General features: G+C 42.9%; 1 protein-coding gene across 1 annotated transcript in view; it reads left to right on the top strand.

Annotated features, from left to right (window-relative positions):
* LOC139277494 (ubiquitin-conjugating enzyme E2 variant 1-like) overlaps positions 1-14,376 on the top strand; it is a 79,762-nt gene that overhangs the window by 16,828 nt on the left and 48,558 nt on the right. The window contains exon 4 of the mRNA XM_070896010.1: positions 3,918-4,062. Within this exon, the coding sequence (XP_070752111.1) occupies positions 3,918-4,062 (145 nt within the window). The remainder of the gene's footprint in view (positions 1-3,917; positions 4,063-14,376) is intronic.

Raw genomic sequence — 14,376 nt, 5'->3', positions numbered from 1 at the left:
AATTATCTTTTCATGTAATTTTTCTAAGTTACATGTGCAATGTCTGGGTATATTTACATTTGTATGCTTTTGTCCGTGTAGCATTAATAGGCTTGCCTTATCTTTGTGTGGAAAAGTGCAAATGTTCCTGTGAAAATAAGTAATGGATTTATTTTTAATCACTAAAAGTAAGACTGTTTTTCAGGGGGAAGCGATTGGCTTATTTTGCTGTGCTGTTCTCCATAGAGTCTACCCTCAAAGCCACAGCATGTCTGTACAGACCTCATTATTGACTGCCTATACCAGTATGTTCTGTCAGAAGCTATTGGTAGTGCCATGGTAAATCCATCATCCATTGTCTCTCTATGGTTCACTTTTAAGGACCCTATTTGACTGGTTATACTCCGCATCCCAATGCAGCCACATATTGCCAGCCAGAGGGAGGTGTGGCTTGGTGGGCAAACGGAGGGGGGAAGCAGTAGATTGTAGCTGAACAGATGGTGTCAATCTTGGTGACAATGAGCTCCTCACGCCTGGATCAGTTTCCATACGTGTGATGGTGGTAAACAGAATGCCTATTTGAAATGGTCACGGATGAGTGATAACTTTCTCCACTTTAAAACATTGGGAAAGCTGAAGTAATCTTATTTGGTTCCTGGTTTAAAAGCTCTACCTTTGTTCTTGATTCTATTCCCTTCCCAGCTACTCACTGAGGATGAACAAGATAATGTGCTGTCTTTTGTTCTGTTCAGTGAGCTTGACTTCAAACTCTGTATTCTATCCATTGCCCAAACAGTATTCTTGCACCTTCCTGTCCTGTCCCCTTTTGCAGTTATAAGAACATAAGAAATAGGAGCAGGAGAAGGCCATATGGCCCCTCGAGCCTGCTCCGCCATTTAATACAATCATGGCTGATCCGATCATGGACTCGGACTCGGGTCCACTTCCCTGCCCACTCCCCATAACCCCTTATTCCCTATCGTTTAAGAAACTGTCTATTTTTGTCTTAAATTTGTTCAATGTCCCAGCTTCCTGAGGCAGCGAATTCCACAGATCCACAACCCTCTGAGAGAAGAAATTTCTCCTCATCTCAGTTTTAAATGGGTGGCCCCTTATTCTAAGATTATGTCCTCTGGTTCTAGTCTCCCCCCTGCCTTCTCTGCCCTTGAAACTCTTAGCCATGTTTTCCTTGTCTCCAGACTAGACTTCTTCAATGCCCTTTATGTGAGCCTCCTAAACTGCTTCATTAAAAAGACTATTTGTCCAAAACTCCACCATCCTGCATCCTGTCCTTCTTGCTTGTCACCTGTGTCGTTACAGATCTCTTGACTGTCTCCCTTTCCACAAACACACTAAATGCTTGTTTTCATTAACAAATTGCTGCACGGCTCACCCTGCCCTATGTCTGCAACCTTCTCCAATCTTACATCCCAGCCCATATTCAACAGTCCTCCAAATGTGAGCTCCTGTGCATCCAGCCAATCCACCCACTCTCCCCAGGTATTTGTTAATCACTGACACAGCTTTCAGCTGTTTGGGACTCTCTACCTAAATCTGTCTGCCTTGTTACTTCCCTCCAAAATCACCAATTGTTCGTTTTATTTCTATCTTCTGTGAAGTGTATTAGGGTCTTTTATTATGTTAAATACACTATTTAAGTTGTCTCTACTATGATTGTGCCAGTCTCACTCACCAACTACTTGTTAATATGACCTTAGTGGGTATATTGTCTGCATGCCCCAGCAAAAAACAGGTGTGCCTTCTGTAACCATTCACGATTGTAATGCTGCACCACTTGGGTGCAAACCAGGAGGACTAAGTTAAAAGCAAAGGAGAATTCCTATCTACATTTTTAGTAAGAAGTGCAAACGTCTGTCAAGTTGTGCAAATGAGCAAGTCCATAGTTGACTTTTTTTAGCAAACAACTTTTCATCTGTAGGTTAGAAGGTGATAAAGGGAGAGGGAAGGAGGATGTGACGTGGTTAGGCTAGTAGTCTGGTCCAATTTAGGTACCCTCTGACTAGAACCATTTTTTGTTCCCCACATAAGTAGAATTAGATCATGGGCTGGATTTAACGGGGCTCGCTGTTCATTACACTTACAGCTGGCCACAGACCTTCTGTGGGTTTCTAAGCAGCAACTTGCAGTATTTAGAGATCCTTTTCAGTGTGTCGCCCTCTACAGGGGATTTGGGACATGTCAGCAGAGAAGGCGTGTCTCTTCAATCAATCAGATTTTGTACGAGCACTCACAGTTTGAGCCTTTCAATTCTGTCAACATCACTACTGAGTTGGCTCCCATTATTAGCTCCCACTGGTGCGCACATTATTAGCTGGCTACGCTACTCAGTTGCAATGTTCTTTTCCTGACATTTGAAGGGTGGTAGTTTGCAGTCTGCAGCAGGAACCTCCACCAGCTATTTCTGGTAGTTGCTGAAATTAACTCGCAGCCTACATTTTTGACCCATTTTAAGAATCCTTATAGCTCCTTCCACCTCACCTGTCTGAAAAGCAGCTGGCTGAACACATGCACCACGCATATCTTTCTCTTCTCCCTCCCACCCTCCCAAAGTCGTCTTTGTAATTCACTGGAAATGGTGATCGTTCTGGATGATCTCCAAATCTAGCTGATAAAAGGAGCTAATTCACTAGTGATGTTGACAGAATTGAAAGGCTCAAACTGCGTGCTTGCACAAAATTGTTTAAAATGTTATTGATATCCACGATCTTGATGCACGTTTATCAGTTTTGAAAAGCTTGGCTCTAACTATTTAATTCACAAGTGAATTGTCAGTTTAATCCTTTTAGTGAAATTGGTATTAACTAATAAATACAAATTCTGCCTTCTGTAACCATTCACGATTGTAATGCTGCATCACTTGGGTGCAAACCAGGAGGACTAAGTTAAAAGGAAAGGAGAATTCCTATCTACATTTTTAGTGAGAAGTGCAAACGTCTGTCGAGTTGTGCAAATGAGCAAATCCATAGTTGACCTTTTTAGCAATTTTTCTTCTGTAGGTTAGAAGGTGATAAAGGGAGAGGGAAGGAGGATGTGACATGGTTAGGCTAGTAGTCTGGTCCAATTTAGGTACCCTCTGACTAGGACCATTTTTTGTTCCCCACATAAGTAGAATTAGATCATGGGCCGGATTTAATGGGGCTCGCTGTTCATTACGCTTACAGCTGCCCACAGACCTTCGATGGGCTTCTAAGCGGCAACTTGCGGTATTTAGAAATCCTTTTCAGTGCGTCCCTCTACAGGAGATTTGGGACATGTCAGCAGAGAAGGCAACAGCGTATCTCTTCAATCAATCAGATTGAAGAATGCTCACTGAGACACGCAGAAATTTAAACAAGGAAGTATAAATTAGAATATTTAATTCAATCATGCACAGAAAGGGAAATAGAGAGGGAAAGAAAGATGGGAGTAAGATAGAGAGATGAGATAGAGAAAAATAATAATTCAATTCTAAAGGAACATAACCTAAGAACATAACAAATAGGAGCAGGAGTAGGCCATTTGGCCCCTCGAGCCTGCTCCGTCATTCAATAAGATCATGGCTGATCTGATGTTGGTCCTAACTCCACTTTTCTGCCCGCTCCCCATAATCCTTGATTCCCTTATCATTCAAAAATCTGTTTATCTCCACCTTAAATATATTCAATGGCCCAGCCTCCACAGTTCTCTGGGGTAGAGAATTCTACAGATTCATGACCCTCTGAGAAGAAATTCCTCCTCATCTCCATTTTAAATGGGCGACCACTTATTCTGAAACTATGCCCCCTAGAGACTCCACACTTGCAAAATTACATTTTCAGGGTCCGACAGGTTGTTTGGCAGCACTGTTAAAATGGAAATGTTATCTTCTAATGTTCACGAAAAATGTTCACAGGCTGCTGGCACAGTGCTTTTTCTGTAATAATGTTTTTGTGTTCCAGGCTTTCATTAGACCATTCCGAGAACATCATATTGATCCGACTGCTATAACGAGGCATGACTTCATAGAAACAAATGGCGATAACTGTATGCTTACGGTGCTTCCCCTGGCTAACATGGCATACAAGTTTTATACTCTATCCCCAGGTATGTTTGATCTAATGCACTGATTTTACAACAAGTACACTGTGATTGTTGAATAGAATTGGTGTTGTGGAATTAATGAGGACGAATTCATTCCTTTTAAAGCCTCCCCACCTAGCTTAGTGAATTTATCCAGAGAGCAGATGAGCCAAACACACCAGCATGGTCCCAGGTTTCTGTCCCAGGATTATGCTGAGTTAACCAATCTCAGCAGGGGTGCTGGTAGATGTTAGAATTGGCCCTCTCTAAGTGCTTGAGTGAGGACAGGATTAAGTTTCTCTGTGATACCCTCTGTTATCCAATACCCTGTTAACATTTGCTGTTAAATTTCATGTGAACAATGAGAACAGTACTGGAGACTAATTGGCATCAGTGGAACTGTACCACTGTAAGCTTTCATAAGAACATAAGAAATAGGAACAGGAGTAGGCCATTTGGTCCCTTGAGCCTGCTCCGCCATTCAATAAGATCGTGGCTGATCTGATCATGGTCTCTAGTCCACTTCCCTGCCTGCTCCCCATAACCCTATACTCTTTTATCGCTCAAAAATCTGTCTGTCTCTCCACCTTAAATATATTCAATGACCCAGCCTTTACAGCTCTCTGGGGCAGAGAATGCCATAGATTTACAACCCTCTAAGAGAAGGAATTCCTCCTCATCTCAGTTTTAAATGGGCGACCACTTATTCTGAGACTATGTCCTCTAGTTTTAGATTCCCCTATGAGTGGAAATATCCTCTCTGCATCCACCATGTAGAGCCCCCTGATTATCTTTTATGTTTCAATAAGATCACCTCTCATTCTTCTGAACTCCAATAAGTATAGGCCCAACCTACTCAACCAATCTTCATAAGTCAACCCCCTCATCTCCGGAATCAACCTAGTGACCCTTCTCTGAACTGCCTCCAATGCAAGTATATCCTTCCTTCAATACGGAAACCAAAACTCTGTGCAGTACTCTAGGTGTGGCCTTACCAATACTCTGTACAGTTTTAGCAGGATTTCTCTCTCCCTTGCAATAAAGGTCAACATTCCATTTGCCTTCCTGATTACTTGCTGTACCTGCATACTAACTTTGTGTTTCATGCACAAGAACTCCCAAGTCCCTCTATACTGCAGCACTTTGCAATTTTTCTCCATTTAAATTATAATTTGCTTTTCTATTATTTCTGCCAAAGTGGATAACCTCACATTTTCCCACATTATACTCCATTTGCCAAATGTTTGCCCACTCACAGCCTGTCTATATCCCTTTGCAGATTATTTATGTCCTCCTCACAATTTGCTTTCCCACCCTTCTTTGTATCATCAGCAAATTTGGCTACATTACACTCGGTCCCTTCATCCAAGTCATTAATATAGATTGTAAATAGTTAAGGACCCAGCATCAATCTCTGCGGCACCCCACTAGTCACTGTTTGCCAACCGGAAAATGACTCATTTATCCCAACTTTGTTAGCTAGCCAATCCACTATCCATACTAATATATTACCCCCAATCCCATTAACTTTTATCTTGTGCAGATAGCAATACCTCTAGGAGATGAAGGCAGGGGAGGAAATTGGCAAAGTAAAAGGTGTTTGAAATTAATTGTTGTGATTCCTGTTCAGTATTCGATCACGCGGTAACCTACATTTAAACGCCAAAACATCCTGAGGGTGTGATGAGTCACTATATAAGTGCAGGTTATTTTTAATTGTGCCATAATTGCTCTGTATAATAGAATCGTACTTCAATAAGAATTGTGCTGATAGATGGGTGCTGTATTTGTGCAATAGTGTCAGTACTCTTTCAGTGTCTCCCTTTAAATGCTGTAAATCGTGGAATGTGTAAAACTTGAAAGATTCCAAGCAAACTGCTAATCAGCATCTGTTATTATTGAATAAATTGATCACAATTCATTATGTTCTTTACTTCCACTTCCTCAGTATTCTCTATGTAAAGAAATTCATCCTAAATTATTTCTTTGATCTGTCAGTGGCTATCTTGTATTTATGCGTACTTATGGACTCATCCACAAGTGGAAACATTTTCTCCACATCCACCCTATCAAACCCCTTCATGTCTTCTTAGTCTCCTCTTTTCTAAAGAAGAGCCCCAGCCTGCTCAATTTTCCCTGATAGTTGCAACACCTCAATTCTGGTAACAGCCTTGTAAATTATTTCTGTGCTTTCTCTGGTGCTTCAATATCCTAAATATAGTGTAGATTCCAGAGAACTGCACACAGTACAAGTGTGCTTTAACCAAGGATCCATATAAATGTAACATTACCTCCCTGATTTTGCATTCTATTCCTTGAGAAATGAACCTGTACTCTGCTACGTTTAGTCATTTATGTATCTGTAGTCCAAGATCTTTGCACCATTTAGTTTACCCCATTCTTTTTTTAAACCTTGCAAGGAATAATTATTCCTTCTGCCAAAATTAACATGTCGATATATAGAATTTCATATGCCATTTATTTGCCCAATCTGCAAGTTTGTTTGTCTACCGTATTTTGGTGGAGTCCTCCACATTATTAGCTGTCCCCCCCCAATTTGGTGGTATCTGCAAATTTTGAAACTATCTCCAGTTTCTGAGTCCAAATCATTTATTAATAAATGTAGGTCAGGACACCAGGAGAACTCCCCTACTTTTTTTTTTGTTCAAATTGTGCCATGGGAACTTTTACATCAAACTGACAGGGGAGGCGGGGTCTTAGTTTAACGTCTCATCTGAACGATGACTCTTCCTCAGCACTGAAGTCCCAACCTAGATTATATGCTCAAATTTTCAGACTGCACTTGATTTTTAAAAAATATCCAGCTTTTTATACAACTTAATTTTCATTTAACAGCTTAATAGGATTGTTTGGGTTGTCACTGAGTGCCACAAATATTTGCACCAGCAGGGAATATTTATACGCCCATTGATGCTAGTCTCGGACATTCCAGCTGAAGTCGGCCTAGGACATGACGTGTTCAAAATCATGATCGCAGGAGACTTAACAGCGGGGACATTTTTTGGTGCAGTGCTACACCAACAACTGTTGCAAGATCTATAGATCTGCCATAAGTAAGGCAGAAGGAAAAAATATATCTCTTTTTTATAATTATGTAAATTGTTAAGGAAAACAGATTTTGGGAGGGAGGGGGGAAGAATAAAGTACTTGCAGGTGTTTTTTTTTAAACTTACCTCTAACTTACGAAGTAATATCACAGGTGTGTGTGTGTATGGCAAGAAAATTGGGGATGTATTGGCAGTCAGCTTAGCATACTTTAACTCCTGGGAGCAGCATTTAAATACAGCCCATACTTTGACTGAAAAATCTGCGTACTTGTTTGTATGTATCTTCAATGTCATGTGAGGCTTTTCTGAAGAAATTCCCATTAACATTGCCACGGTGATGTAACACACTTGTACCTTTCCTTCCCCACCAAATGTGTGAGGGTGATCAAAGCTATTTTTGAAAATGTGATTTTACCTTGCTTACAAACTAAATAGGCCGCTAAGCTGGCAGGCCTTTCTGGCTTCAAGGGTAATGTTACAATTGACGGCGCATTAGATGTGAGGGAGAACTGATGTACACGTGAACACAATGCTTTTCATGAACTTGTCACTTATGTTGAATGAATGGCCTGGATTTTGCAGTCCACTTCTTGGAAAAATGAAATGGCTTGTTTAGAGAAATCTGGCAATGGTTCCACCTGTAAAGCAAGGTTTCATTTACTTGTAACCTATATCTGAGTTCTCTCTTCTTGGAAAAAACAATTTCATTTTTCTAAAAAGTCCCCAGGGAACATTATGAAGTGATCAAATGTCACGGTTTAGTTGCTAACGAAATCGATGTGTTTCCTCTTCTGACATCAAGCGCTCTCAGGATAAGTCACCCCCCCCCCCCCCCTCACACACACAGAAACTGCACAGATGTCTTTATAAAATTGGAGGAAGGCCACCCCCTTTTTTTTAAAAAAAAAGGTGTTGCAGGTTCATGTACTATTGACCAGCTAAGAGAATGGCTGGTACAGGTTGAACCCCTCTCGTCCGGCATCATTCCCAGCCGCCGGGTGGCACACGTGCAGATCATTTTTTTTCGTACTTTCTGCTCTCCTGATCACCGGAGACTCCTTCCTCGGTCCGATTCAGAAGACACTGATTGGCTAAGTGCCTTGACGGGTATTCAAGTCGGTGGGTGGGGGGGCAGAAGAGAGGTTCAACCTGTACTACTAATAATATTTTTAATTAAATTATAAATAAAAGCTTGATAACTTATTTTATTCTCTGCTGTCATCAGCGCTCCCTCTGGGGTCAGGCTGGCGGGCTGTGTCCTCGAGCTGGCTGCTCCCCCTTCCCTCCCCTCCCCTCCCCTACCTGCTGCCTTCGACGCTCTGCCAAACAAAAGGAAAATACCTTTTCATTACTGTCAATGAGTCTTGGAGATGGTAGTGGGGGCGGGGGGAGGGTGGGTCAGCGGTATCTGTATCGGGGCTGGCAGTTGTAAGACAGTAGACCACATGACCTCCCCTCGTCCGGCAAAATCTCTTATCCGGCACAGAGTGTTGGATAAGGGAGGCTCAACCTGTACTTGTTAGATCTCTGTGCTACTGTTGCAGCAACCACTAATGGGTATCAGTTTTAACTACCCCATGGGGAGAAGTGCCTCGTTATCACACAATGCAGCTTTTTGACAGTATGGCCAAGATTTGGAATGTGTGTAGGGGTTTCTGAGCATGAATCTGCATCCTACATTTTCTTCTAAATCATAATTTTAAAGTGACTTACTCTACTACCTCTCCTTTGCGAAGGATTATAAAGCATTCTAATGCCAACATTCTTGAAGGGTGGGTGGCCAGTAGGCAGTGCCCTAGAATCCATATGTAGAACTCTGCCTGTCCCACTCCACAGCAATGAGAGTGTCCATTATAACTGCAGTTCTCTGCTAATGCCTGAAATGCAATCAGTACTATATCCGTTGGAAATTGTGACATTGAAATGTTTGGGACATAATTAATCGACTTTAGATATCATCACATTTAATTAAACATTTGTTCAATTTAATTATAATAGATGTCATTTTGAACATTCTCTTGTACTTCCCTCATTTTTGCACAGAGCAAAAATTACTGAAGAGCACCACCTGCAGGGTTTTTGGAGTTCAAGACTAAGTCAATCTACTTTTTGCTGTGCATTAATGCAATGAATGAGCCAAGATTCATAATCTGGCGATTCCAAGTGTATTGGGATACCTTTTTGGATGATTCATGAGAAATTTACTTTTAAAGGTGCAAACTTAGCAAAATTTTAAAAGCTGGTTATGAAATGCCAGTAAAGAGTGATTTAGCAAGGTGTGTCTACTATGGACCTTCTCTCCAGCTGCCTAAATGGTTTAAGTTAACATTCCTCCATAAGTTACATTTCAGTCACATTCATGATACTCTGCGATGCATGGTGAAAAGCACCACCCTTGCTTGAGGCAGCAAGTTTGTGTGTGTGTGTGAGTTCATAGCAAGAAGGTTCCTGTTTATTTCGGTGGGCCCACTGATGTTTCTGCCCTAACTCGACTTCAGTGAAAACCTCTGCAGATAATCAAAGTCATACTGTTTCCATAAACTGGAATCAAGCTCAATAGGATGAAAATAATTCTAATCCTTAGGCTATCACACACAGCTCATGGTGATTTCAGTTCATCACTTGGATCCCGTTTGGAAAGTGAGATATAGATTTTTTTCAACTGTGTTTTTCCTATTGGTAAAACAGTTTTGAAAAATTATGTTGGTGACATGAAACATTTGTTTTTAGGCATCAACTTTGTATTTGAATCTAATTTTTTTTTTAAAGTTTTAGTTTGACTATTTATATGGAACTTAATTGTATTTCTTGTAGTGGCTAGAATGTAATAACCACTTGGAAAATAGTTTTGGAAGAGAATTCCAGAGGGCCTGGGCAACGTGACTGAAAGAATATCAGCTGGTGGAATAGTAGGCTTGCGGTATAGGAGTGCAGACTGAGACATGAGTGGAGCAAGGCTGTGAAGGAATTTGTAGATGAGGATGAGGATAAGCATCTTGATCTGGGGTGCAGGTAGATAGTATCGTTTGCTAAAGGCATAATGATGGCTGTGAGGGACAGTGTGTGGGAGAAGAGTTGAGCTGTGGACTCCTGGATAAATTGAAGATTTTGAGGAGGGGAGTTGAGGAAGTCAGCAAGTGAAGCATTGCAGTAATCTATCTTTGAAGCATTCCAGCACTGAAGGGAGTGCGGTGGGGACTTAAGCAGGCAATGTTCAAAAAGCTGGGGGGGTGGGAAAGTAGCTTTAGTGATGAAATTCAGTTTGGGCTCTAACAATGCCAAGCTTTAGGTTCAGCCTAAGTGAACAACCAGACAGCTTCATGGAATAGGAGCCCAAGGTGGTGGGCGAGCCAATTAAGGTGGCTTTGGACTTGTTTTTGTTGAGCTGCAGAAAGTCACAGCTCACTCAAGACTTGATGTTAGACAGTCCTTGAATGAAGGGTGGTGACAGATAGAATATGGTGGCTATCAATGATGACAGCTTAGAGGTGAGGAATAAAAAGGGATGTGTGGCATGATGAAAGTATTGAAGATCTCGTGACTACCTTGGTACAGGTAGGAGTGGAACTGAGAAAGCGGTGCCGTTGGGCTGTACCACAGAGGAGAGATGTGGAGTAGAATGGAGTGGTCAATATTTTTGAAGGCAGTAAAAAGAATACATTTTCACTTCTCATGGGCTTAATTTTCCCTGTCATTTGCATCGTTTTATTGGCACGTACCGCTTTTTTTGGCGTAAGTTTTTAAATTAAAGTTTCTCCAAGGAGTCTGCGCCTTTTTACAATTTTTTAAAGTTTTTTTTTAACGTCATAGGGGACTCATGTCCGTGCCAGTTTTTATCATTTTTCAAAGTTTGCCTCCAAAAAATTTATCCTAGGTCGGCATATCTAGCCACTCCCGAAAAACCTTCTGGTGAGTTAAGAGAAAGCAGCGCACATTGAGAAATCATCGCAGAAAGGCGCCATTGTTTTTCATCGAAGTTTTGGAAGGAGATAAGAACACTTTAAAGATGCATAATAAAGAAATTTTTTTTTAACTTTACAATGGAGTAGATGGAAGTTTGATGGAATTCTGAACTTTTCATTTTTTTTACAACTTGCACACCACCACTGAACGTCTTCAGACAGGGCTGGAGGCTCGGGGCTCAGCTGCAAAGGACGACGACGACATTCGAGCCTGCACCACCATTCAATAAGAGCATGGCTGATCAGTCCCTCAGTACCCCTTTCCTGCTTTCTCTCCATACCCCTTGATCCCTTTAGCCGTAAGGGCCATATCTAACCCCCTCTCGAATATATCCAATGAAGACTGCAATAGACATCAAATGAGCCCGTTGGGATGGGGGGGGGGGGGGTGGAATGTGCTGTTGAACGCGATCGGAACAAATCACAAGACCGCAATGAGTCTGGGGGTTTTGGGGTGGGTGGGGGGGTGGGGGGAGAAAGGATCCCGATCACTGCGCTTCCATTCAGACCTTAGAAAGAACAAAGAATCTTGTCCTGCCTGCCGTTCGGAGCTTCTTGCAAAGGTAAAATTTAATCAAGGAGGCAATACTGGCAATGCCATACCTTGTGCAAACCTTTTGCATGATGGTGCTGCGGAGGAAACAAATGATTTGACGTCATCGCATGAGGAACCTCAGAGCCCGTAGTGATGGGCAGGAGGCCTTACCCATGTCGGGTATATTGAGACAGGCGTTCGTACCTGCACCTGAGTGATGCAGACTGTGTCAGAAGGCTGTGTTTCTGCAAAGCAGTTGTAACTGAGATCTGTGAGTTGGTGAAAGCAGACCTGCAACCTAGAAGCGTCAGGAGGACTGCTTTGTCAGTTTAAGTGAAGGTTACAGCTGCACTTTCATTCTATTCATCCAGATTCTTCCAAGCTACAACTGGGGATGTGTGCACCATTTCTCAAAATGCAACACTTGTCTGCATTCGGCAGGTGCCTGCTGCACCATATGCCTGGAGGAATGACTACATAAAGTTCCCCATGACCACCCAGGCAATGCGTGAAAGGCTGTGGGCTTCTCCAGGATTTCTGGCTTCCAAAGGTACAGGGCTCATTGATTGTACCCACATCGCCTTGCGAGCATCTTTGGAGGATTCCGAGATGTACAGGAACAGAAAAAGCTTCCACTCCGTTAATGTACAACTCGTGTGTGACGACATGCATCGCATCATGTCAGTTGATGCAAGATACCCTGGGAGCACCCATGATGCGCTCATCCTATGCAAGAGCGCTATATCTGCCATGTTTTAGCAGCAGCCAGAAGGGCAGAACTGGCTGCTGGGAGACAAAGGGTATGGCCTGGCCACCTGGCTCATGACTCCCCTACGCGTAACCCGGGTGGGTGCTGACTGGGAATACAACATGTCGCACATTGCGACATGCAGCATCATAGAGAGGACCACTGGCATCTTGAAACAGCGTTTCCGATGCTTGGACCATTCCGGAGGGTACTTGCTATACTCCCCTGAGATTGTCGGCCAGTTCATTGTTGTGTGCTGTATGCTGCATAACTTAGCCATCATGAGGCAGCAACAGCTGGCAGTAGAAGACCCACCTGTGTTGAAAGTGGCTGATTATAATGATGAGGATGCAGATGACGAGCAGGAGGAGGACGAGGAGCCATGAAAGTACCTGAACCCAGAGCACAATGGCAGAGGAGGGCGGGATATCGTGCCCTTTAACAATTGCTCGAGCCTTGCGCCAGTAGCTCATCAGTGAATGCTTTGCTGCCTGAAGGCTCAGCGGCAACTATTCCAAATGGACCATGTTTACTGTTTGGACCTGTTCCGTAATGTGTTGTGTTAATGGAACAAATGATGGAAATGATTCTTGGTTACTTCAGAAGTTGTGTTAATGATGGAACAAATAATGTAAATGATTCAATTTGAATAAAATATATTTTAAATTATAAGTTTAACAAACATTTGTATTTAACTTAAATAAAAATATTCTTGTATCAAACTTTAAAGTTTTTAGTTAAGATCACTTACTAACTTTAAACTTGTAAATTTACATAACTTACAAAAAACTTTTAAGTTGAGAACAATAGTTACAACAGTAACATCATCATCATCATCATAGTCCCTCGAAATTGAGGAAGACTTGCTTCCACTCTAAAAATGAGTTCTTAGGTGACTGAGCAATCCAATACGGGAATTATAGTCTCTCTCTCTCAGGTGGGACAGACAGTCGCTGAAGGAAAGGGTGGGTGGGATTGGTTTGCTGTGCGCTCCTTCTGCCTGCGCCTGGTTTCTGCATGTTCTCGGCGATGAGGCTCGAGGTGCTCAGCGCCCTCCCGGATGCACTTCCTCCACTTAGGGCGGTCTTTGGCCAGGGACTCCCAGGTGTCGGTGAGAATGTTGCACTTTATCAAGGAGGCTTTGAGGGTGTCCTTGAAACGTTTCCTCTGCCCACCTTGAGCTCATCTGCCGTGTAGGAGTTCCGAGTAGAGCGCTTGCTTTGGGAGTCTTGTGTCAGACATGCGAACAATGTGGCCTGCGCAGCGGAGCTGGTCGAATGTGGTCATTGCTTCGATGCTGGCTCAGAGACGTGGACCATATACAGTAGACAGCTCAAATCGCTGGAGAAATACCACCAACGATGTCTCCACAAGATCCTGCAAATCCCCTGGGAGGACAGACGCACCAATGTTGGCGTCCTCGACCAGGCCAACATCCCCAGCATCAAAGCACTGACCACAACAGTAACAATAATAACAGCAGCAGCAAAGAAATGCTGCACCCATCTCTCCTCCGCCTTATTCTAAGACTGCCTGCCATGCTTGGTCTTGGTAACTCCGCAGGCAGTGGCGTAGTGTTTCTGGGGTTGGTACCAAGCTTATTTTTCCGAACATCTCTGGTAATGCGCACCTGTTGAAGGGGGTGGGGGGGGGGTTGCAGGCAGCAATGTGGAAGGCCCGGCTTGGGGCTCTTCAGAGGCTGGTCTGGGGATTAGATTGGGAGTGGCAGTTGCTTCTGTCAATGGCTGCGGGGTCTGGGCGTGTTCCCTTATTGCAGCAGCTAACTCCAACATTCCCTCCCTCATCTTGAGCAAAAGTGTCTCAATTACCTGCAACATTCCCTCCCTCTTGTTCACTGACACAGTTTCAGCTGACGAGATATTCCCTCACTCATAGTCCCGGACATTGTTCCCATTTCTCCTGAGTGTTATTACTTCTCCCGACAGTCCCGAAAACTCATCACCACCACACTGAAGAGTGATCGCCTAAGGTCAGTGCTCTCTGCACTCATTGCCATCATATGAA

This window comes from Pristiophorus japonicus, chromosome 12, assembly GCF_044704955.1.
Source record: "Pristiophorus japonicus isolate sPriJap1 chromosome 12, sPriJap1.hap1, whole genome shotgun sequence".
NCBI classification, from domain to species: Eukaryota; Metazoa; Chordata; class Chondrichthyes; family Pristiophoridae; genus Pristiophorus; species Pristiophorus japonicus.
Note: the sequence above shows the minus strand (reverse complement) of the source record. Positions and strands in the feature narration are given on the sequence as shown.